This window comes from Bacillus rossius, chromosome 6 (assembly GCF_032445375.1).
Source record: "Bacillus rossius redtenbacheri isolate Brsri chromosome 6, Brsri_v3, whole genome shotgun sequence".
Classification (NCBI taxonomy): Eukaryota; Metazoa; Arthropoda; class Insecta; order Phasmatodea; family Bacillidae; genus Bacillus; species Bacillus rossius.
In genome coordinates this window covers 51,069,456-51,094,640 of record NC_086334.1, presented here as the reverse complement: position 1 = coordinate 51,094,640, position 25,185 = coordinate 51,069,456, and the positions used below count along the sequence as shown (strand labels likewise).

Here is a 25,185-nt window from a genome sequence, read left to right as displayed (position 1 = left end):
TTCAAATTTAAAAATTGGTTGTCTGTAAAGTCAGTTTACGGACGATAGTTTAACGTGACGTCATGACAAAACATTGATGAAAAGATTGCATACCTTTATGAATAAAATTGAATCATTTTTATTGAATTATCACTATTTTGTATGGATACAAAGGAGTGAAATGAAATCTACTATTTAATTGATAAATTTACTTTTATTTGCACTCATTAATTCAAATATGTTTATTACTTTAACGAAGAGATTATTTTAACTATAACTTTTATACATGTTTGCTATTTAACCTCTTCCAATCTGTGTTATTCTGTTAAGGATAGGACGATGATAGGAAAATTAGGAAACAAATGGGAGTGTTTCAAGTTTAATGTGCCTCGAAAAAGTCAAATGGATGGTTGTTCCAATAGAGTGGAAGAGAGATAGATGCGGCACAAGTGTACAATGAGCATAACGGGACACAGCGTAATGGGTCAATGTGCGTAACGGGACACTTATTCGTGCGTGCAGCCGGCGTTCATCGATTTATTAGACGTTGTCACGTCAAAAAGTATTTTCTACTTCTTTGGGATTAAATTATTGTAGCAGTAGCAAGATAGAAGAACAAACTATTGTATTTACCTGCATATGGATTGCGCATTTTATGCCGATTTTTTGTTTAATAAAATGTACTACGAACCATATGAGTATTTCCCATCTTGGGTAAAAAAAAAAAATTATTATTGCACTGCTGCCTATGTTGGTTTTAATAAATGTGTTACGAGTAAGTAGAAATAGTTTAATTAAAATATCTCAGCAGTGCATGTAAAGCACCATGAACTGTGCTGTTAGAAGATCTGTGTGAATATTCGTATTTGATTCAACCTCGAATACTAAATATTTTAAGAAACAAATATTTGTTTACTAACGAATATTAGACATAGCATACCTCGTGAGTTTGTCTTAAACCAATGCTCATTGCTGAGGTTAAGTCTGTTTTGTAATATAAATACCCTTTTTTGATGTTTTATGGGACTTCATAATCAAAAACATGAACAATAAGCAAAGTTATAACATTTTAAACAAGTATTCAAAGGTTTTTTTTCACTACTACTATCTCGTTAAACAGTAATCAGTAATGGAAAAATTGTGTGGACAGTTCAAAACACAGCACATGCCATCCTAAACCTGAAAACAAAATATTATTAATACTAATTTTGTCACACGCACCAGAAGTGGAGAAAAAAATAAACAAATGTCAACAACCATGGACAAGAACACCACAAAACACAGACACTCCACTGAGACGGACATTAAAAGTAATCGACAGAGTTTCACACCGTGTGATACAACAGCAACTTACTTTCTGTATATATTTATGACAAAGCATATCTGTGACTCCAAATATATTAAAAAAAAAAAAAACTTAAATAATGGTTTAAGATTCTCAATGAATTTAGCAAAAATTGATTTTTTAATATTGCTGAACAAAAATAAAATTTACCTGGCGGCCGTTAACAAAGAAAACTCGTGAATAACTAGGGTTTAAATATGTAAATATGAGTTTATTCAATAAGCTGAGACACGGGCCATAAAGACTTCACTTGTATTCTACTGGAGACAGATACATGGCGTGACATATTCGAAGGCGACCCTTAAGGTGTAAATGTTAGATTTTTATTGACCAAAATAAAAGGTGCTAACCTGCTAACCACATGCAGGGGCGATCTTTGTGCAGGTAAATATGGTAGATTTTTTTCTAATTAAAATTCTATACTGTACTCAAAATTTCTCTCCACAATAGGTATTATTGTATCCCAGTAAAATATTTTTAAAATGTTAATTTTACATCAATTTCTTTAGTAAGATTTTAAACACAGCAAAGACTTACTACTTTTTTTTTTTATAAAAAAAAAATACACATTGCCAATGAATGAGGACTTCCGAGTCAATTTATTACAATTTTTTATTATCAATCAAAATTTTCAATTGAAAAATAAAGTGGTTTTGAATAACATAAGATGAACTACTCTGGCTGGATGCTGTATGGAAAACTCAATAAACCATAAGGAGCTGGGCGCTGCCTGCCAACCTGGCGGTAGCCGGCGATGAAGGCTCCCTGGTAGGCGACGACGCCGGCCGACAGCAGCACGTCGCCCACGATGTTGTCCAGCAGCAGGGTGAGGGAGTCAGCCGTCTGCTTCCAGCGCTTGTCCTCCACGGCCAGGCCCCCTGCGCACGCACCCACTCGACGTCAACATCGACCAAATCAGCCGATTTCACTTACCATGAAAGTGGCTCCCTAGTCATTGCACTTTGTTCTATGCCTAGTATTGGCTGACAAAGAACATGTGTCATGTTAAAATAAAAGACTTGTCGAACACTGTTATTTCTCATGAGAGGGGCTAGTATTCAAATATTACTGCAGAGATAATACAGTTTTTAAAAACACTTTATATTTGGACGTAGTTATGCAAAAAGGAACCAACCCACAATTTCATTATATTTTATTTGAAACTAAATTTAAAAAAAAAATAGTAATAGGTTGATCGTACCATTGTTGCTATTATTATATCAGTTTTTATACTAGACCATTAAAATTATACCCACATTATATTATCAATAGGAGAATTACAATTTATAATTAACTTTAACTTCAAAATACTCAGAATAGGTTTCATGTGGGTTGGTTCCTTTTTGCATAACTACGTCCATTTGTACTTATTAATCAGGAATCTTTATTAAAAGGGATAAATTGTATCTCAAAAGGTCCTGGACTCAAGTTTTTTATAGACTTATTATGCAGGAATTTTTTTTTAAGTGGAATTTTCTTAAGATGGCTTTATTGTAATTATGATGGCTTTCGTAATTGCGGGTATTGGCGGGAGTGTGGCGGAGCGAAAGGTAATGTGCCGGTGTGCCGCCAGGTGCCGCAGTTTGGTGGGTGCCTGCCCCCGCAGCACCCCCCCCCCCCCCCTCCACCACCAGTACCCGACCTTCCTGGCAGAGTAATGTTTACGATGTACACTGACTCTCGTCTTCCGGGCACACAAGGCCAACAGAAAGGTCTGAATCCCAAATACACGGTTGCGAGGACCAGTGGGAAGAGTTGCAGCCCAGGCAGTAGGGGAGACAAGAACATAACTATTGGATATTACGAAATCACAGAGCCAGTAAAAGATTATATTATTAAGGGGGTACCACTGTGTTATGCTGTGCATCGCCACATCTGATCACTGACTGCTGTACTAGGGCTCAAGTGTAACACGAAAGATAAAATGACTTGTAATTCTTATATTTTATTTGCATGTTTTACACCTGTTCAAAAAACTCTGTCAAAACTGGTAGTTACAACTAAAATATTTCTCAATTCTTGCCAAGAAACATTTCATCACCTACATTGTGTATGTGAACTAGGCCTGTGCGAATCTTTGACTAAGCGAATCAATCAAAGCTCTTTTTAATATATGTTTTAACTTCGTCAGGAAATATGCTTTGCGTTTTATTTGAAGCTTTGGTTGTGATGCAAAGTTTCGCACCTGATGTGAATTTTCACATTTTTTGCAAAGCTGTAAAACATTTGAAGCCTAAGATTCGCTCATGAAATTAATGTTGGTTTGTTGTTTATGTTTTGCTTGAATAAAGTTAGTTAGTTGTAAAAATCAAAAGGTGGCACTCTAGTTACTTTATTGAATGCTCATTATTAATAGTATTCATGGTTATTTTATAATTTTTATTGAATTATGTTATATATATGGTCATTGATTAATCACTTAATCAGTTCAGACATGAATAAAATTAAACTTTTCTTTTTTCTTTAATCTAGTATTTTATAAAATAAGTTAAATACAATTTCACTGAGAACAATATTGGCAATTCAATTCGACTGTGAATATTTAAAACATTTGGTTTGTTATTCGCTTCGCAAAGCAAATATACTGACCAATGAGTCGCTCTGCTCTGCTCAGCTGCTGGATGGTGGATTCTATTTCATCTTCCAGCTCCTTCTTATTCTTGGTCTCCACCGCCAGCTGGTCGCTGAGAGCTTGTAACCTGTCCTGAACCTGTAACAGAGGAGAGAATTCTTCAGTAATCAGGAACGATTACTACTGTTGCATTGCTTCCTTTTAAACACCAAGTTGAACACATTGTGAAACCCAGTGTTTAATTTCCAGAAAAATACAGTGAAAGGTCTTTCATCCAACATTCTCCTGTCAGAGACATGATATTATGGTTTTATTTTTAGTCCAATTTTGTATTTGAAACAGAAGATTTCGGTGTTATTGTTTTTATTTATTATTGGTTTAAAAGTGATTCAAAAAGAGATGCGCAATAAAACAATTTCAATTAATTTTTCTGATCTATGTATTTTAGTAAATTTTTTATCTGGAAAAAATGACATTCTTTGAATTTAAAACATTAAAAGATTACTTTTCTTGTGGTTTGAATTAATTTTTGGTTAAATGCTGCTTAATTCCATGATATAACTTGCATTTTGGTGCTATTATGGTGTATTAACTGGCATTTTGGTATCATGCGGTGTATGACATGCTTTTTGGTGATATTCTGGTTTTATCACAATTCACCATATAATCTTATCCTTAGCTATATTACTAACTGTAATTGGCACCAATGGAGCAATGTGCATTCAAATTATTTTGGGTAGATTCTGGTGATTTATTTTTGTCACCAGGTGGCATTACTGCGCTGCTGACATATTAATTTCACTCAAATTTCATGTTATCACATCAGTTTTCCATTTTCTAGTGGCCAATATTCCAGATTTTACATTTTTACATTTGGTATTTCCATACTAGCTACACTGAAGTACTATAATTTAGCAAAATCGCTAAGCTGTGCTCCCAGACGTACAAAATTAAAAACATTTCACTGTAATTTAGATAATAAATATTTCCATAAAGTTTGCAGGCTTTTTGGGCCATTGTTTGGAGTTACTTGGCTTTAATAAATATTTTACTAATTTCCTTAAAAGATTTGAGTCATGTAAACACCTATCAGAATACTGTACACAGATTCGATAAAACCCATTCGATTAAGAGAAAAAATAAGAAAGTAATGTCGGCTAAGTAATATGCAGAAACACCAACAGGTGAACTTATTATACTTAAAAGAAGCCATGTATATTTATTATTAACAACAAGCTGACACGTGTGGCTGTGGGCAGCTGCACGTCGCGAAGCCCTCACCTCGCGCAGGCTGGCCTCCTTCTCCTCGAGCTTAGCGACCAGCTTGGCGTACTCCGCCTCGGCGACGGCCAGGCGCTCCTTTATCGGCGCCACCATCTTGATCACCCGGTCGTACACCTCGATGGCGATCAACCAGCGGCACAGCCCCTCGCAGGCCGTCGAGGCTCCCCGCACTCTCTCCGGCTTGAACTCCGGGTCCGGGATGTACCTGCAGTTGCAACAGTGGTGGCAAACCCCTCCAGTTAATGAGTAGTATCCAACTATATACCATTGTAGTTTATTTTTTTTAAAACTATATAGATATTTTTCCACAGGTCTGCTTTTAGTTGAAATGATCACCCCTGTCTACAAGATAAAGATTGAAAAAAAAAAAAATAGTTGGTATCTCGGCACACAGAACGCTTGTTTACGCTGGGACACATCTTTCTATTCTATTTCCACCTGGGCGGGCTAGCCATGGTTGTGATGAGGAGGTGAGGGGTGGGAGACTGCTCGCTGTCGCCGTCGACATTTTTAAAGATTAACAAATTTTTACGTTCACTTGTCACACGGGGCATAAAAGAAAGTTAGAAAGGCTAGAAAAACTTGTGCATGGGTCGCTGGCAATGAATTTTATGGGTTTTACCTTTTACTGTAACTCTGGGAAAAGTTTGGCTGTAAAGATTTCCATGGTACCAGAATTATATTACAGTATTTACCTATAGCAGGGTCACCCCTTCATATGGGTCGCACCACCTCACCCTTATTTTTGAGCAAAAAAAAAATCTAACATTAATCTAACATTTTTACTCTGCGTATGGATCGCAGCACCATATATCTGTCGTCACTAAAGATCCCTGGATAATGTGAAGTGTTCCTTTTCTCAGCTTATTGGCGCGTAGTAAATAATAAGAAAGTAAGAAATAAGAAATAATACATTATTGTTGACCCTCCGCTCTTCTTTGACTGTGTGAGGAGGAGGCCCGCACTTCCTAACAAGACAAAGGAGAGACTTATATTTTTTTATACCCTTAATTCCCTTTCCACCATTGTATTTATTTTTTTTTTACCCATCCATTTGCCACCGAGAGAAGAGGCAACGAGTCAGTTCTGTCTTAAAAACTAGCACGCAGTTTACCGCAAGGCTGGAGGAATATAAAAGGTGTACATCATTTTGAGCACGTGACTTTTTCAGCTTCAAAATATCTGGTACAAAAAATGTTTGACACATTAAATACTGTGTTTTATCACATAATCGTTACAAAATTTTATATTAAAATCAAGTTTAAAAAGTAGGGGTGCAATTTTTATCTGGAAAAAGTTATTCATAAAAACAAAATATATTCATGGAAAGTATGTTTATTTAAAAAGTAGAGTATACAAAAGCATGCCAAACAATATAAACTAATAAGTCATGAAACAAAAACATTTGGTTCAACTTTTAATAGAAAAATGAAAACCGTGACCTAAACGTGAGCTGGAATTAATGCATAACTATAGTCATAGTACCCACATACCACGAAAGAGTGTGGACTATCAAATGTGGTTAACGAGCTATCAATATCGATATTCGACTACGTGCGCGTGCTCTATAAGGGAATTAACATAACCAAACATGAATGATACCACCTCGTGCTTGCTACATTTTTATAAGCGGTACACAGCAGTGACGAAGACAAACAGATAAAGATTATAAGATAACATTTCAAAATGTCTTTAAAAGAATATTTACACATCAGACAACTTTGAATTTCTGTTAGTTAAATAAGTAAGCAGTAATTTTCAAATGAATATTAGATTGCTACTTTAAAATACGTAGTTTTATATGGGAAAACTACTTACACAAAGGGCTTGTAATCTAACAGTGAGACCAAAAACATCATGCAATGTTTATGCAAGAATTCTTTCTTCAAATTTTGACACCCTAAAATAAAGGATTATGCGCGTGGAACGATTATGCAATAAAACACTGTAAATTTAAAGGAAATCTCTTTATAAAAATAGTGTGACAACAAATGAAATAACCAACTCAGCACGAGAGACCAAGTGTGTGACAGTGACAAATCCGCAAGGCGTGTACCGCTCGCGTATCTTCTTCATGATCTGTGGCGCGATGTTGTCCTTGTTGAGCGTGCGCAGGTTCTCCAGAAACTTGAGGTCCGCCAACATGCGCAGCGAGGGGCCCCAATAGTCATCCACGTAGCCCCGGCCGCCCGGGTCGGGCCTTCGGTCCGGCTTGATGGCCAGCATCACGCACACAGCTTCCAGCACCTACCCACAAACCAAGCTGTTAGAAGCTGCTGGAACTATATGTAATAAAAAAAAACAATTTTAACACGAGAAGTATGAGGCTACATTCATGGATATAAAAATGTGATGGAAGATCTATTTCCTGACAACAAAATGTGAATTTTCTGACATTATTTACCAGCTATATTAATGGTTATGCCTACAAACTTTTCAAGAGAAAAGAGAGTAGAAAAATTATAAATAATGAAAAAAAAAATCCAGCACTTAGTTGTAGTTACATATGTATCAGTTTATTTAGCATATATAGGTGACCTATATATTAGTAATAATTTTAACCCTTGCAGCTCCATGATGCCTAGTACATGCTACGAGTGCTCTAGATGCAGATCACAAGCACAGCAGAGGAGCAGAGGCGAGGGTTACCAGCCGGACCCCAGCGGGCGGGTTCTTCATGGACTTGACGATGGTGATGTCCTGTGGCTTCAGGGTGTCCAGAGCACGGGTGGCCTCGATCAGCGCGGGCACTGCCTTCCCCAGCTCCTGGTCGCACTTGTCCCGCATGGCCTGCGCTGAAGCCGCTGCCTCGTTGGCAGACGCAGTCTCCGCCCCCACGATCTGAGCGGCGACACACCGCAGGCTTCAGTCCCCGCCAACTCAACACGGCAGGGCTACTCCAGCGTTCCACACACTTTCACATGCCAGAAGATCAAAGGCAGAAAACATTTTGTTAGTTCAGAAGTTGGAACTTACAAGATTACTGTGAAAACAATAAATCACGTATGCATTACGTAATATGATAGGTGCTGGAAGCTGGTCTCCTTGTTACATGTAGATAAAGATTATTTTGATTCTAACTACTAGGATTATTATTTTATTAATTTTTTTACTACTTTCACAAACAGTAAACGCATTATATGTTTGTACGATTAGAGTCAAATAGCTCATATTATTTTACAATATACCACAAAATTTAAAGTAATACTTTTCTGTATTTGCAGAACAGTAAATGCTTCTTTACTGCCATCGTTTGACTTCATAGAAAAGCACAGTTATCTTTTAATCCACCCCAACCTGAACTTTCAGATTTGTTATAACATTCCCTCCCTACAGACAGGTAAATATTGGAAACTCGCCGAACTACACCAAAACATAAAGAGTACACTATACAGCCACGAACTACAGTTCACATAACAACTGTATTTAAACACCTGTCAATTTCAAAACACAGTGCCACAATGAATGTCTAGTATCTAAATTTTATAACAGCTAAACTGACACACTTACCTCCTTCTGCCTCTCCACAATAATGGTCTCTTGCTCAATAGTGATCAGCAGTTTCTCTGTCTTTGCTGAAGCTAATTCCAGACCTGGTTGCATTTTCTTCAATTTATCTTGCAGTTCAAAAATCTAAAACAATGATACAATAACACAAATGCTATCAAATATAAATCAAGGTGATGTTTGCTGTGTAAAGAACAAGATGAGGTTGTCCAAAGTTGCTGCCTGCCATACATGAGAGACATACAAGAATTTTAACCCAGATCACCTTGAAGGAGACTATGAGGTATGACAAAATTAGCAGTTTAGGAAACATACGTAATAGTCCAAATATTTACTAACACCAATGTGCAACAAAAGTGACCCACAGGCCTTTGACTTATGGACAGTGACATCTGAAAAATATTTAATGTACAATAGTTTTAAACAGTTTAATCAGCTAGCCTTTGAAATACACACAACAGACTTAGTTTTTTTAAAAAAGAGGGAGACCATAATTGTTGAGTGTTTGAATCACTCATCTCCCACCACGGTGATCTAGGTTTGATTTCCGGCGGGGTCAAATCCAGATTTTTCACCAGTGGGAAACATGGCAGATGTTGTCATAAGACTATGGGTTTTCTCGGGATACCCGAGTTTTCCCACACAAACATTCTGTGAATGTTTCACTCTCATCTCACAACACCATTGTCAACGAAACTATTTAGTACCTTAAAAGGCAATTTCTACAATTTTCACTTTTTCTTTGATCTTTGGAGCTGGGACACTTAAAAGATTTTTTTTATTTGTGTGCAGTGGTGGTGGTGTTTAGCTGTGGCGAAACTTTATGCAAACTTTATGTTTTCATGCAAAAAACCAGTCAAGATCAAAATGGCCACCAGGACATAATTCAGCATCAGGCTGAGTGAATTTCCAAAATATTTGGGATAATTTTGAAGTTTTTCCATTGTGACAGAACACAGATGTTTCCCCCCTTATTAATTCATCATCTGTACTAGACTTCATCAAGGACTACACCCACCTGCATGTCTAGCGCCGTCACGACTTACCTGGCCGGCAGCGAAGTCGAGCTTCTCCAGTCCCGTCGTGTACCTGCTTCTCAAGGTCACAATGTCATTCACTTTCCTCTGGTACAGCGACTGGAACGTCTGCAGGAGCTCCAGGTAAGACGTGGGTGTGACGTAGTTGTAACGCTTATGCTCCTGGTAAAATCTGCGTGCAATTACGTAGTCAGATGTGAAATCACAAATAAGACTCAGCACACTACCTATTTTCGTGTGTGCTATTTGGCCATCCCTGAAAATGCATAAAAATGGTGCCCAATGAGCCTTGGATTCGATGACGATGTCCTAGGCGCCACGGACAGGGGCACGTTGACTGCGGACTTCTCAGGGCGTGACTCGTTCCTTACCGGGGTGTCGGGAAGGTCCTAAATGCACGCAGCTGGAACGTGAGCTTGGAATACACTGATAGTCCTGGCTGCTGAGTACGCTCAACTGCGACCTCCCGGTCCGCGATTAAGGAGTCTTCCATGGGCATTACTACCAGGCCTGGTGGCTGATAACGTAGACGCCGGTCCCTGGTCTTAGGGGTAATCCATACCATAGTGGCGAAACCACTGGGTCGTGACGATGTTCAGGGTGCACGGCAAAGCAAAACCCATGTTATCCTATCCTGCATTAATGAGCACATTCATGGAACAAGGAGGCACAGTGGTAAGACAGGGAACCCAGGATCGAATATCCTGGTCCGGCATTCCTGATCTCAGTTTTTCATGGTTTCCCAATATCACTCCAGCACACACTGACATGTGTCCTTACAATAGGCCATGACAGGGTCCTTCCTGAATTGTGTCGCTGAGTGTTACCATCTTTAATGAACTTGTCTAAAAAAAATATATAGCTTGTTTAACTCTTTAACACACACAGTAATTGATTCATAATATTCTATTTTTTCTCCTTACAGTACTTACCCTTTATGTTTTTCTCAATTAAAAATATATAAAAAAAAACATTGAATACATAATTACACTTTGCTACACGTAAAACAACCCACTTTTGGTGGCAACCACGTAAACATTAAAATTAAAACACAAGCGGTAGCAAATAAGAAGTCTCTGGGCCTCATGCACATTTCAATGTAAAAGGCTGTTGCAATTGCAGCCTACGGCAAATATGTGTGGTATGTAGAACAACCTAAAACATTGTGACCACACAGTTGTTCAAAAATGTGTTTTCTTAACGTGTGTTTCTGTCTAGAAGTACCACCATCTAGTTATTTGTGTTCCTGACAGTTTTTCTCACAACACATTAGTGTTAGAACATGTTCATTTAATTCAATTACATTTCCTTATGTGTGAATAAAAATTATCATAAGCAATGTCTCACAGAAGCAGGATGGTCTCTGTGCTGCCTAAGCATACAATTCCAACAACTGTGAAAAGATTTTAACATCCGTCAACTTGCATTTCTTCCCCTCCAAACCTTCAAGATAAGAGGCATATACACGCATGACAGCCCAAACCTCCACTTATATTAAAACTTTCCTTTGTATGTATCTGTTCAAGCAGGTGTTCTTTTTTTCATACAATTCACCAAAACTCTACAGCCCATAACCCCCCCCCCCCCCCCCCAAAAAAAAAACAGAAATAAAAAGATTTCGTAAACATTCAGAAACAGTACACATATGTATCAATCACTGAGCCAGATAAACCCAAAAGTGGAAAATAAAAATGGTGAAATTTATCGTCTTGAAAAAACACTACCTGCATCACACATACGTACTATTAACCTGAAAATGTGAGGTCCAAAATGCTTTCATTGAAAAATCTATATCATGCTCAATTTAAGTATTTTACTAAACACTGAAATATATAAATATAGTGAGATTCATATCTAAAATTTTGAAAATTTTTTGTTTTAAGATTTAAAAACAAAAAAAACATAATATTTTTTCTTCATTCTTTGTTATGAAATCAGTGATATACAAATTAATCAATTGCACACTATTGTATTTTTATGTATTCATATTTTCTCCATTGTTGAAATATTGTTTTAACTGGAGAATGTTTTCAATTTTTACTAAGAATTTGACCCCTTTCACACAAACGTTTAGGACATTCTATTGATGAAATTCTCAGGTCTCTCCTCACAAACTAATTTGTGGAGTTGTGTGTCAAACAACCGATCCTCTCCAAACAAATATATGGCGCTTCATTACGGACGACAAAAGAGGAACCACTCAACTCATCGGGAACTGACATCAGAAACAGGGTCGTACACACCTCACAGACATTTTCTGCACACTGACGTGGAAGAGCTTGCAGAGATCCACACACTTGTACGACAGAGACTGGTCCAGATCCATCTGCTTCAAGAAAACCTCTGCGACCTGCTCCAGGGCGTCTTCCGGCCACGCAGTGAACCTGTGGAGCGCCAGCACACTTCCCTTATGTCATCAAGTCTGCAAGTCAGCAGCAGTAGGGCAGAATGGCAAGAACTAAGTGTGATGACTGTAGTGTCTTACACTCCTAAAGTGGCCCATAATGTAGTTAAAATGTACATGTCTTTATTATGTTTGTGCTGCAGTTGTTTTACGTAGAAAATATTGCTGCTCAGGTACCATCTTAAAAAGAACATGTAAATTATTTTGGTAAAGTATTAAAAAATACAGATAAAATTGCCATTACAACTTTATTATACTGATGTCAGGTGGTCTAGCTGGGGAGTACGTTGGCTGTATGTTTGAATGGTATGCAGTATGAAAGGGTACATGGACTTAGGTACGACTCTCACACAGTGTGGGTTCTAGACAATATTTCCCCCCGTATTGTTGCCTGCACAAAGCCCTGGCCCATTCCTCATAGCATTGGCTTTGAAAAAATACTACCACTTGGTAAATCACCACTGTGTAGGGACACAATTGTATGGTGAGTAGAGGGAGATCACCGGTTCTGTGACACTGTAAACAATCAAACAGGTTGGTGTGGGACCACGTATCTGGGGTGGGCGTGACAGGAGGTGGCCAGGAGCCACGTGGAGGGAATCCTCAGGTGGTTGTTGACATCATGTGGAGGGTCGTCTGCTCGTGCGATGGTTCTAATTTAAGAAGCTAGGGAGCGCTAGTGTTGCGCGCCACATTTATTTTTACAAGTACAATTCAAAGTTGGCTGTTCTGGATACTTCCTAGCAGCCGAAATGATTTTTTTTCTTCCAATTTTGACGAAAAAAATTAACATGGCGGCCGCATAGCAGACGACAATACATTTTAAATTTCCCGCCTAGAACTATAAAAAAATTAACTTGGCAGCCGACAATATATTTTATATTTCCCGCCTAGCCCTATAAAAAAATAAACATGGCGGCCGACTAGCAGCCGACAATATATTTTAAATTTCCCGCCAAGTACTATAAAAAAATTAATATGGCAGCCGACAATACATTTTAAATTTCCCGCCTAGCACTATAAAAAATAAACACGGCGGCCGACTAGCGGCCGACAATATATTTTAAATTTCCGCCTAGTACTATAAAAAATAAACATGGCGGACTACATATATTTTTAAAACTTCCACAACACAAAACAAATTTTTATAAGAATATATACAATATCTGAAATTATTATTTCCAAGATGGCCTCGTGGCCGTGTGGTTAGCATTGCTGACTACCAATCCAAAGGTTGACGGATAGAATCCCCGCTGCCGCGATACCTCCCATTTTTGTACTTGTAAAAATAAATACTGCGTGCGACACTAGCGCTCCCTAGCTTCTTAAATTACAACCATCGCACAAGCAGACGACCCTCCATGTGACGTCAACAACCACCTGAGGATTCCCTCCAAAAGGCTCCCGGCCACCTCCTGCCACTCCCACCCCAGACACGTGGTCCCACACCAACCTGTTTGATTGTTTACGGTGTCACAGAACCGGTAACCTCCCCCTACTATGGTGAGTTGCGATAAAACTGAAGTAACAAACAAAAGCCTGTCAATACACAGTACACACCGAAATGCAATTTTGAACTAGTTCACTGTGCTGCATTTTGAATTGGCATGGTGTAAATGACATTCCCCTACCCAAGTTCCCCCCTCTCACTCATTTCCTCCCTTTAGCATCTGGTCCCTCCACTCCTATATCTTTGGCTTCCCCTCTTTTCTCCTTCATGCATACTTTTAAATACTACTGCAGAGGGCTTAAACCTTCTTATTAGAGCTTCCTTTGATTACGCTGTAGCTCTTGTAATTGTAATTTGGCCTTGCAACTTGGCAGAGGTTGCTCTGTCTTGTGTTGTTTTTACTGCTATGTTAGAGTTTTTAACTTAGCTACTGTAACTTCCAGTTTTTGGTCTTAATATCACTTGCCTGATGTGTTTGTTCAACTTTCTTTGGTAGGACATTTCATGCCGTCCCGTGTCACGTAAGCTTGCTTATCTTTTTTTTTTTCACATTACATATTTCACTTATTTATTACTACTTTCATTACCTCCCATACTATTGATCAATGTTGGTACTATTTTTGTATGGAAAATATTAAGTTTTTGATCAATACTCTTGTGCCGCATACGAGCTGTTTCTACTTTTACCTCTGCAGAGTAAAGTAAATTTAGGGGTAATATCATTGCCTCAGGTATTCACGTTCTCTGCGAAGGAATTGATATAGTATTCAAGGAGGATGCAAACATATCCAATAATGTTAGTCTTGTTAATATTTGTATTTTGTATCATAGGGATCGTACTCCGTGTTTCTGAACACCCCTCAAAGAAGATTTGAGACATTCATGCGTATTTTTGAGCTGTATTACTTTTGTAAATTGTAGACATGAATTCTTTCATATTTTTCCTTTTGTTACAGTCACGAGAGTCTAATTCTTGAGAATCGCGCTTCATTGTTGTTTCTTGTGCGATTAACAGCTCGCACCTTCGAAGTTGTTTGTTGTCCCTAACATCTTTTGTTAGAATTAATGTTTACACCATTTTAATATTTATCTCAAAAGAGTGTAAACATATTTTAATTGTTTATATTGTGTGGTAAACGTATAATCCCAGGGTTGTGTATATTATATTATTTTTGCTGTACCTTACCCAATGAGATTAATTACTATTGTAATAAAACCTTAATATGATGCTTGGATATGAAATATGTTCTGCTTATTTCTTGGTTGAGGAATACATTAAGGTAGTTTGTTGAAATTTTTTCAACATAATTTTGTTTGTGGACACACTAATCTGGCTTCATCCCATATCACTACGAGGCATTACAGTTCTGCGCTTCTATTAGTACTACGTATCTAATTTTTCATTATTTATTTTGAAAGCGCTGATTGGAGGTCGCTGGCTGGACTCCAACCCCAGTCGCTTTCTATTTAATACACAATAAAGCACCAAAATGCAACTTGAATAATAAAATTAATCAGTATTTTTAATCAAAACTTAGCTCCAATTACAAAAACATAAACTTTTAGTATATTAAATTCAATGAATGTAATATTTTAGCATGAAGTTTGCAACAAAATGAAGTACAAAATAGAGTGGATTTTTTTTTTTTTTTACTTTTTTAGATCTTGCAATTGTTATTTAATTTTTTAATTACGACGTTGGTATTTTTTCGTACACACAAATACTTTCCGATTTATTTTTAGCATTCGGAGTAATTCTGCTCCAGGAAAGATTATAACAAGCTATCATATTGTAAAAGTAGTGCATCATGTCAGTGAAAATGACATTATTTTGGTGAAATTATTATTATGAAACATTTGTGCCATATTTGTTCAATAATATGTTATCATTATGAGTAAAAAGAATTAATAAAAATTAAAACAATAACACCATAATCTAATGTTTTGAAAAAAAAATTGGCCTAGAATTAAACTAAGATCTTGTCTCCACTCAGTACGGAAGTTCTACAGACACAGTCGTCCAAGTACTGGCACACGATGCAGCGCATCAGGCTGGAGGGTAGGGTGCAGCCCACGTCTATGTGTGAGGCTGCAGTACAGGATGCAACACGGTGTGGCCCTGTCTTACCAGTCTATGGTGCAGCTGTCTACAAGCGCAGGGAACATGCGCAGCCGTGTGCGCAGGGCGTCTCCGATGGGCGACATCGCCAGGGCCATGCACAGGTTGGCACGCACTTGCTCCACAAAGAAGTTGTAGAGTGCCAGGGGTGTGGGGTCCACAGTTTTACCCTGTCACACGCATCACTCCAATCACACGTAGCTCATATTTTATTATGTTCTCTCTTCCATTAATTAAACTTCACGACTTACATTAAATATGCACCTATAACTGCAGAGAAGTTAAGATTTGAAAACGTATTTCTTACTAAACTTTAAAAAAAAAATCAGTTCACTTAAAAAATTATTATTAAGGTTCAAAAATTATTATTTTTTTGACACATTTAAAATCTGAGAAAAAAATGTTTACAATGTCTGTTAAAACTATATAAAAATCATTATAATTCCTGGAATTTACTCTTTGTGTACCAAGCATTTTCAATATATAAAAGTTTGAACAACTTTCAGGTCAACTACTTAATTGCATAGGCAAGCACCATAGAGCCAGTACCAGTCTAGCAGGTACCGTGGGTAATATCCGCTCTGAAAGTGCTGCCTGCAGTTCATGTAAATCGGGCGTTAATAGGTACACAAAGTGAAACCTAAGCTTCTCCTCCCCATCAGAGCTGTCTCAACTCACACATTAATGAGAAAAAAATCATATCAAAGAAAAGGTTTGAAGAAAAAACAAACATAGGTAAGTTATCATAAAAAGCAAAGCGTTACAGCAACACTTTTTATGCTATTACATTTTTATCGGTACTGCAAATAGTTACGATGAAGATAAATACATAGAGAAAGTCAATCACCATTTGTGAGGCCATCGTTTGCATCTTCTCGAGAATTTCAGCCTTTTCTTCGGACGGGAAGAGGTTGGGCACGTTGCCGGTATTAAGAATCATGCTGATATCCTCCACGAACATCTCATCTTTGATCTGGGTGTCGGCGAACAAGAACACAGTCTTCTTGCCTTCCGTGCCAGCCTTCTTCAGCAGCTTGCACAGGTCTTCCCGCCATTCTGCCTGACCGTACACGCGGCTTATCTCTATCTGTCGACAAACATTTCAACCCCGTGGAGTAGCAGGGCTGCCTTTAGTAGTAGGACACGGAAGCTGCACCTAACATTATATATACACTTCACATTTCTAAAAACATTCATATTCCCGCTTGCTTCTCTTTCTTTAAAGCCATTCAAAATAACTGAAGCATCACAAAAAATTGTTCTTGACTACAAGTGCACATTCCTAAGACTTACAATTGCAAGTCAGAAATTCTAAACTGTGGGAGGAAAACAGAAGTAATGTTGCATTCACACATCATATTTGTTCTATTGTCATTCAATTAACTCAACATTTTCATCACCAATGTCTGTACTTAGTATTTTAATTATTAATACAACAAAAAAACATAAAACCAAAGAACCCAAATCAATTCAGCATTGTTCACCTTGAAATTTTGGTAGGATGAAGAAAAATATTCAATGTACACTTTAGGAATATTTTGATAAGTTTTTAACTGTAGAAAAATTATGAAAGAACCCAACCTGGATGTTAATGACGGATGAAAGTACAATATGTATTAAGTTGTTAACAGTTCTTAACTAACAGCCATGCATCAGTCTAGACTCTACAGCTTTGCATTTATTTGACTAAATAAAAAACAAAAAAGGTAGGAATGGAAGTCATGCTAGACAAGATTCAGCCTTCAAAATAGTTATGTGTCATGTCAGTTCTACTATCTTTCTGGTTCTTGGTTTGGTTCCAGTTGTTAAAAACTGGTTCTTAGTTCTCAGTTCTAAGTTCTAGGTTAACCATTACACAATTAATATTCAGTAACACCAAAGATACGGTATGTCCAGATAGATGGCATGTTTATTCATTCAACATAACTTCTAAGTGCCCCACTTAACTGCAATGCCACATTAGTCACCTAGCCCCTAGGTAGAACAGGTGCTTCATATCTCACTAGGTGGCTATAGTAGCACCGAACCTAAATCCTGTGGTGCTCAAAATCTAGTAATATATTTTAGGTACAAACTTTTTTTGTTTATTGTTACGACCTAATGTGGGGATAACTGGGTTCATAAGGGATAGTTGAATTAAATTTTATTACAGTTGAATTAATTACTAATATTTACAATTCTGAAAAATAATTTTACTTAAAAATATCTGATCACCAATCACTGGCACTTAAAGGTTTATTTGCAAGTCATTAAATGTCTGTCAAATTCCACAGTTGGCACTCCTCACTGGAGCTAGGCTCAACAGTAGTTCGCCCCTTACCTCGCGCCTATCCACACACACAGTCTCACGTCACTCAGTCGCCGCACTTTCACGATCCAGCCGCAACACATCGCGCCACTCTCGAGGGGGTCTCTCACTCTCTTCGCTGATGTCGCACTTCCATTCACTTGCGGGACTCTCCAAACTCGCGGAACTTGTGGAACTCGCTCGGAACTCCCGTGGAGGCTGGCGTCACTGCTTAAGTACCTGTGGTGCCCTTCTCGAACTAACGAATCACGTTATCCCGGCCGACCCGACACCCTAAACATCGAGAATGGCGATGCCTATTCATGCCAGGGTTGGCCTGCAGTGCTCAAGAATCTTCAGAGCGGCGGAAGAGGAAGCTCTCAAACCCGACTACGTCATGCTGCCCGGTCACCACGTCAACCAGGAACATCACTCTGCTCAACGCTACACCAAGCTGCATGTTGGACTTAGCCTCAGAAGTGGGTAAGCTGGACTTGAATTTTTTGCAAGAGAGTTCGGACTTAGCCTGATCAGCGTCGAGGTGACAACAGAAGATAGCCGCAAGAAGAGGTAGCTGGTCACTCATTCAGAGACTCATCGGCGTGATTCATGGAGGCTATGAAGAGGACATTGCGTGTGACTGGGGCAGTGGCTGACATAAAGGGAAATCCAATAATAACCCGACTTTAACTTTTTAACACGAACTGTGGACTTGGGTTTTTGACGAAGTTGAAACTGGTGAAGTGTGATGAGTTTATGTCCCTGTCAGAGCTTCGAAACAGGAACAATGTGGAGGTGTTTGCATTATGGTAATTCTCCTTTACAAGTGAGACAAGTCATGAGTGCCAACAAGTCATGAAGAGCGAGGTGTGGCTAATCTTTCGCCCAGTTGTGGAAGTCACATTTGGAACTTGGTGTTCTGCACTTGGTCCGTGCCAGAGAAGCCCGTTTTGAGTGTCGTTAGGAAGGAGGGCGCTACACGGCAGGCACCACGACTACGAGATGATTCGCTGCAGTTGGCACTGGAGTGGACCCTCACAACGATCTTTAAGGCGAGGTCCAATGAGTGATCACCCGCTTAACTGAGGTGTTTACCTTTTGTGTCAATTTTGTTTACATGTCAAACAGATCTAATATGAGCTAGTTCAATAAAGGATGCATCATAACAAGTGTTAGGTGTAATAAACATGAATGATTTTAATATTAATTTAAGAGTTAGGTTAATTGTATCTGTCTTATGAATAGTCTTGTAGGGGAAATATTTTGTTGTATCAGAACCATGTTCACCAAGTTGTTTTACGGTTCCATTAAGACTTTTTAGAGGTAACTTGTAATTTTTTTACTATTGTATTAATTAAAATTTTTTACTTAACTGTTCTAATAACAACAGTCTCACTTTTACGATGAAGAGCCAATATAAGTTTTGATTTTAGAATTGGTTCGATGATTTGTCTGTATTTATGGTAAAATTAGACTCTCCGTTAACTTTGACATTTCTTTGTTTATAGTTTGGGTCTGCGGAGTACTCCCAGTAATAGCACGCAGCTGTGATTATCTTCAAAATTAAACAAGTGGTTGTTTATTTGACATTGTAGAAATTTCAATAAACATTTCGTGTGTTTCTCACAACACTGTTTTAGTGTTCTCTCTAATCAACCAGGGGCGCAACAACAGGGGAGGGAGGGGGGGGGCAAGGGTATTTTGCCCCCCCTCTGAAACCTACAAGTGGGGGCAAACGGGGGCAAAGAAAGTGCTGTGTAATCAATTTTTAGATAATAGAACTGCTTAAATAGCACCATTTTCCACCTTGAAATACAAATTTTCCCGGGGGAGGACCCCCGGACCACACGCTTCAATAGGGGGGGGGGGGGGGGGGGGGATCGAAAATTCTTTATAAAAAGGTATATTGCCCCCCCTTTGGAAATTTAGTTGTTGCTCCTCTGCAATCAACCCTTCCTCTTGTTACTCCTCTGGGGAAGTAGGTGTATATAATGATGTATGTACACAGGTAATGCCGACGGCGGTGGGACTTGCCTGGTAGACCGAGCACTCGGAGATGCTGGCGGCCAGCTTGGTGACGCTCTGGCGCCCGCTGCCGCCCACGCCCACCAGCATCACGTGGCCCTGCTCCTGCTGCAGCACGCGGCTGACGCGCGACACGTGGTCCACGGCGTACCGGAACATCACCAGGTTCATGGGCGTGCGCGTCAGCAGGTTGTACTCCTCCAGGTAGTAGCGCATCTTGTCCTCCAGCAGCTCCACGTCCGTCACCTGCCGCCACCACCGCAGGGTTGCCAACTTATACGTGTTCGCACCCGATACAGTGTGGTGGTTGTTTTTTTTTAAAATAATAGTGACTTGGCAATAATCTGTGTGTGTGTTTAAAGAACACGGTCACAAATTTGGTGTTCGTCTTGAATACATTCGATTTCCTCCTGTATAAAATCTTTCATCATTGGCATGACTACAGTGGCTGCTGCAACACTTCATGGAGAGGAAGAACACCATCGAACGTAAATGAGTCTCAATAATATATAATAACTTAGATTCCCAAATTTTTTTTGGATGCATTACCATTGAGTAAAGTGTTTAACAGTACAGTTCGGCTACACAAACTAAAATGACATATTGTAAAAAAAATTAAAGGGTCGGTTAATAACTTCTTTTGTTGATTTTTTTTTCCTTCAAAAAATTAGTAAGATTGCGTGAACTGTTGATATTCTGGTGTTTTTTTGTGCTTTGAAATGGAAATATTTATATTGATGGTTTGGAAACTCTGCTACTCAACTAGTTGTCTGTATTTAATTCCGGATGTAAAAACAGAGATTCAGGAAAAACTTGTAGCAGCTACTACTGAGGTAGCGCAAAAACCTTTTTTACCACTCCAACATTTTCTTGTGATTTGAGAATGAAAATTATTTTCAAAATACATCATACTTTAACTTTATCATTCACGTTGTGCCATTCATGTTAACCATTATGTAACATGTATCACCATGTGGTGGTATAGAGGTATACTGAACTCAAATTATTTAGGAGTGTGTGGTTTCAATAATAAAGTAAAAGATCTTTAAGCCGGCATGTTAGGATCAGATAAGTAATTTTCCTTGTTTATTGAACCTAAAATGTTTTATTGGAAAAACCAATGAAAATTTATAGGACACTTACATCTCTCATTGAAATTGAGACGCTCAATCAGTGTCAGATTACAGAATAGGCCAAACAAAAAAATTCCGGGTTAAAGAGCAACTGTTGCTAACTGCACTATAAATAATTTTCACCCATTATGTTTTCCATCACCATTTCAGGAAAATTTTGGTGCAGTTTCTACCCAAGAAAGCATTTAATTTACTGTAATAATAATATATAACTCACTAGCAAGTAGAAAAAGTTATAATCATTCAAACTACTATCATCTGAAAAGGGTTTCAATGTATTTAAATATTGCGCAAACATTACTAATGCTTTATTAATTTTACAAGTTACAAGCAGAAATTATATACACCAATTTAAAATTTCACTAGTTAGAGATCTTGCTATGAGTAGTATACTTCATAAATCCATAGTTATAATGTAAATGATTATTAACTCAGTATTTTTGCAAGTATGTAATTGCAGTGTGTTGTAAGCCATGCTAAACACCATATTTTAACACCGGATTCATTGTTAGGGGATTTTTTTTTAAAACTTGTCACAACAGTTGTTCAGTATATATCAATAATGTGCATTCATCATCCAAGCTAGTGTCCCCAGAATTTACAGAACCAAACTGACTCATGCTCCGGTTAGTCCTACACAAATATAATTTTTCTGACAACATGGCCACAAATCACACAGACGTAAGTTTTTTGCACCCAAAACTGTAATTTTTTTTAGATGCATTTTTATCATGTTCTAGTTGCATGTAAACAAAACGGATTAGCTATTATTCTTACAAATTATCAAAATATTTTATGAAAAAAAAAATATATATATAAATGTATATATTATTTTCATCACAACTGAGGTTCTAGATATTCAAAGAAGCCATGGTGATTAAGTGATCAGATCACTTGCATTATACCAAGGCATTCCGGGTTTGATTCTGTGTGTGATCGAACCCAAATTTTTCCCAAGTGGGAGACGTGACAGATGTTGCAGTGAGTCAGTGGGGTTTTCTTGGGGAACTCCTATTCCCTCCTCTCATCGACAAAACGTTAATCTCTAATTCATTCAGTCCAAAGGTTCGAACAGAACTGATGTGCCAGTGGCAAGTGAAGGAGAGCCGGTGCCATTCACCTCGTTGTATATCTTGGGGTCGGCATCTGGCTCCATGTAGTTGCCGAAGAACAGGTTGGCGATGTGTGCGTTCTTCAACTCTGGCTCGCCCTCCGGCACCAGGTGGCCCAGCAACTTGTCCAGGCGCTGGCGGAAGTGAGCGTAGCAGGCTTTCTGCACTATGTCGAACAGCAACTGCCTGCCGACAAAGCCCGCAGTTGAGCATGGCGAGGTGCAAGTTCTGCAAGTGTAGTAACCACTTCAAAAACTTGCCGACTAATTTAAAAGATCTACAACATTTAAATGCAATGCAGACAAGATTGTATGGCAAAATATGATATTACTAAAATGTGAGTCAATACAAACAATAATTAACAGTGAAATGCAGAGTAATATGTGTTTCACCAAAATTCAAGTCAATTTATGAAATAGAATGTAACTATAACTAAAAATAAAACTTACTCAGATCTCAGGAATTTTGTTCTTACAAATTCAAGACTCAATTAATGTCCATTTATTACAAAATATTATCAGCGAATTATATTGAAAATAATTATTACGTTCTTAAAATCAAATATATTTAATTTATTTCTTATTGTTTAATGATTCTGGTGCATAATTATATAACACAAATCATTCTTTTTCTGCAAGTAAGCTGCTTCAGACATTTATATCACAATTGGTTTAATGTATCAAATAGGTACATATGAAGTAAAATTTTATCAAATTATATACTGAATATAACATTATTGTTGTGTATAATATGTAAATATAAAGTAGACTGAAAACTGTTAGTATGAACAAATTAAACTATTGAATTGTTGGTGGCACTAACTGTTGGAAGATACTGTTAGTGGGCGCTACTGTGACTAGCTAATTGTTTTTTTTTTTGTGAGGGCTAATCACGTGCAGTACATGATGTGAGTGGGTTGTAACGTTGTGAAGGACAATGGGTGTGCCGTGCACACAATTATTGCTGTCGGAGGCAGGGCTTGTGTGGTGACTTGTGCGTGAACAATCCCGTGGATAAATGCAAATGAATGTGTTGGCCTCCGGTCAAAGTGAGATTGCTCCCGAGCGGGAGCAGCACAACGGGCTTCTCACCGGTCATGGTTGTCGACCAACCGGTCGTAGAAGACGCGGTAGATCTCGTGCACCCAGAGACGCAGCAGCTTGTCGGAGTCCTTGCAGTGGGAGGCTGGGAGCAGGAGCAGCCCCCCCACCACCTGCGAGAAGTGGCGCAGGTTGAACAGGTAGTGGCACTTGGCAGGGGTCGGCAGGAACTGCAGCAGGCAGGCGCGGAACACCTGCAGAGTGGCCGACACCAGCACCTGCAACAACGAGACCGCAGACATTCTAACAGAACTGAAGCACGCAGGAACTATACAATCACCTGCATCAAACACCCACAACTGCACACTGGCTAAGCAGAGATAAGGTGCAGTAACTGCTCAATATATTGTATTGTTATGATTCTTTTTCCACTATCATTGCTATCCAGTTAATGGTCTTATTTTGTTCCCAAAGTAGATTGCATGCGTCAATCATTGTCACTGAGCTTCAAAAACAAAACAAAAAAACTTTTTATCTGTTTTGTTACAGAATTAGTAGACACACAATTTTATGGTTTTATTCTTAGCTCAATTATGTTCATTAAATAAAAGATTTCTGTGATATTGTTTTTATTCTTATAAAGCTGTTCATTTATGAAGATGGTGCAATATTAAACTAATAAAAAAAATTAATTTTTATGTTATTTTAAACACAATTGGATCATTTTATAATGTGTTAGTTTGGTTTTATTGATATTTACCATATACTTTTGCCTTTACTAATTAGTAGAGGCAAGAGTATATGGTGAACAGCGAACCAAAACAACACAGAAACTGAAGTCGATACACTGTCAAACACCAAAATGGAAATCAGTACACCACATAATGCTGAAATGCAATAATAAAACTCATACGTAATGCAGCAAAATATTCACTACAATTATCTCATTTTGTCTATTAAAATATACAATTAATTTTATAAAACTTTAGTTTAAATTTTTATTTAAAAACCTAAAATAAAATGTATTTGAACAATTTTCTTTAGTTTCTAATTATGGTTTTTATTAAGTAAAGTAAATAAAAAAAGTTTATAGTTGACACCATCCAGTCATGGCTTAAGGGCTACAGAAAAACATCAAAAAGAAATATTATATAATAGTACAATAATTTTGGGCTTTTAACATTACATATTTACATTTTTATGTATATTAATAGCATTAAAATAATGACACTGATAAAATATTAAAATTTGAATATATTTGAAAATATACTGACACCAGAAATAAATTTAAACCATACAATCAATAAATCATATAAATTTTTCCCAATACTTAAAAAGATATGTAGGTTTACTAGTTCCAGAAACACAATTTAATGTTTTGATATTAATTATATACTAATGCACAAGACTTTAAAATATTTTAGTTGCAGTTTTTTAACACATTCTCATTTATATACATATGTATTATTGTTTTATGTACACATTTTAATTTTCTTACCAAGAATTGTTAAAGCAGTTGATAAACATAATTGTCCTTTGTATGTACCTATTACAAGATTACATGTGTTTTAATTTTAAATGATGATAAAGATGAAATGTACTGTTTGTAACGAAAAAATTTGCTTTTTAATAACACCATAAAATCTTAGCCCTACTAAATAATGTTGTATAAATGTACTCTCTTCTTCCTTCTAGGCAGGCAGCACTATCTTAACTGGCATTCGTGCAGGCCATCCGAATACAAACCAATATGACTGAAAGTCGTCTCAAAAATTTCCTGCAGCAAACCACCAAGAATTTTCAAAAGCTAAAACCTTTAGCATGGCAAAATACACATCACACACAGGACTAGTAATTAGTGTCTAAAACACAAAGCAAATAGTCAACCCAT

At 37.7% G+C, this 25,185-nt stretch overlaps 1 protein-coding gene across 1 annotated transcript in view; it reads right to left on the bottom strand.

Annotated features, from left to right (window-relative positions):
- The window catches only part of LOC134533172 (dynein axonemal heavy chain 3), a 182,794-nt gene that overhangs the window by 58,297 nt on the left and 99,312 nt on the right, over positions 1-25,185 (bottom strand). The window contains exons 40-52 of the mRNA XM_063370536.1: positions 23,346-23,572; positions 22,263-22,440; positions 20,019-20,255; positions 16,545-16,784; positions 15,707-15,867; positions 11,968-12,108; positions 9,734-9,896; positions 8,691-8,813; positions 7,830-8,021; positions 7,237-7,427; positions 5,178-5,385; positions 3,914-4,034; positions 2,063-2,202 (exon numbers count right to left, since the gene is read on the bottom strand). Coding sequence (XP_063226606.1) covers positions 2,063-2,202; positions 3,914-4,034; positions 5,178-5,385; positions 7,237-7,427; positions 7,830-8,021; positions 8,691-8,813; positions 9,734-9,896; positions 11,968-12,108; positions 15,707-15,867; positions 16,545-16,784; positions 20,019-20,255; positions 22,263-22,440; positions 23,346-23,572 — 2,322 coding nt within the window. The remainder of the gene's footprint in view (positions 1-2,062; positions 2,203-3,913; positions 4,035-5,177; positions 5,386-7,236; positions 7,428-7,829; positions 8,022-8,690; positions 8,814-9,733; positions 9,897-11,967; positions 12,109-15,706; positions 15,868-16,544; positions 16,785-20,018; positions 20,256-22,262; positions 22,441-23,345; positions 23,573-25,185) is intronic.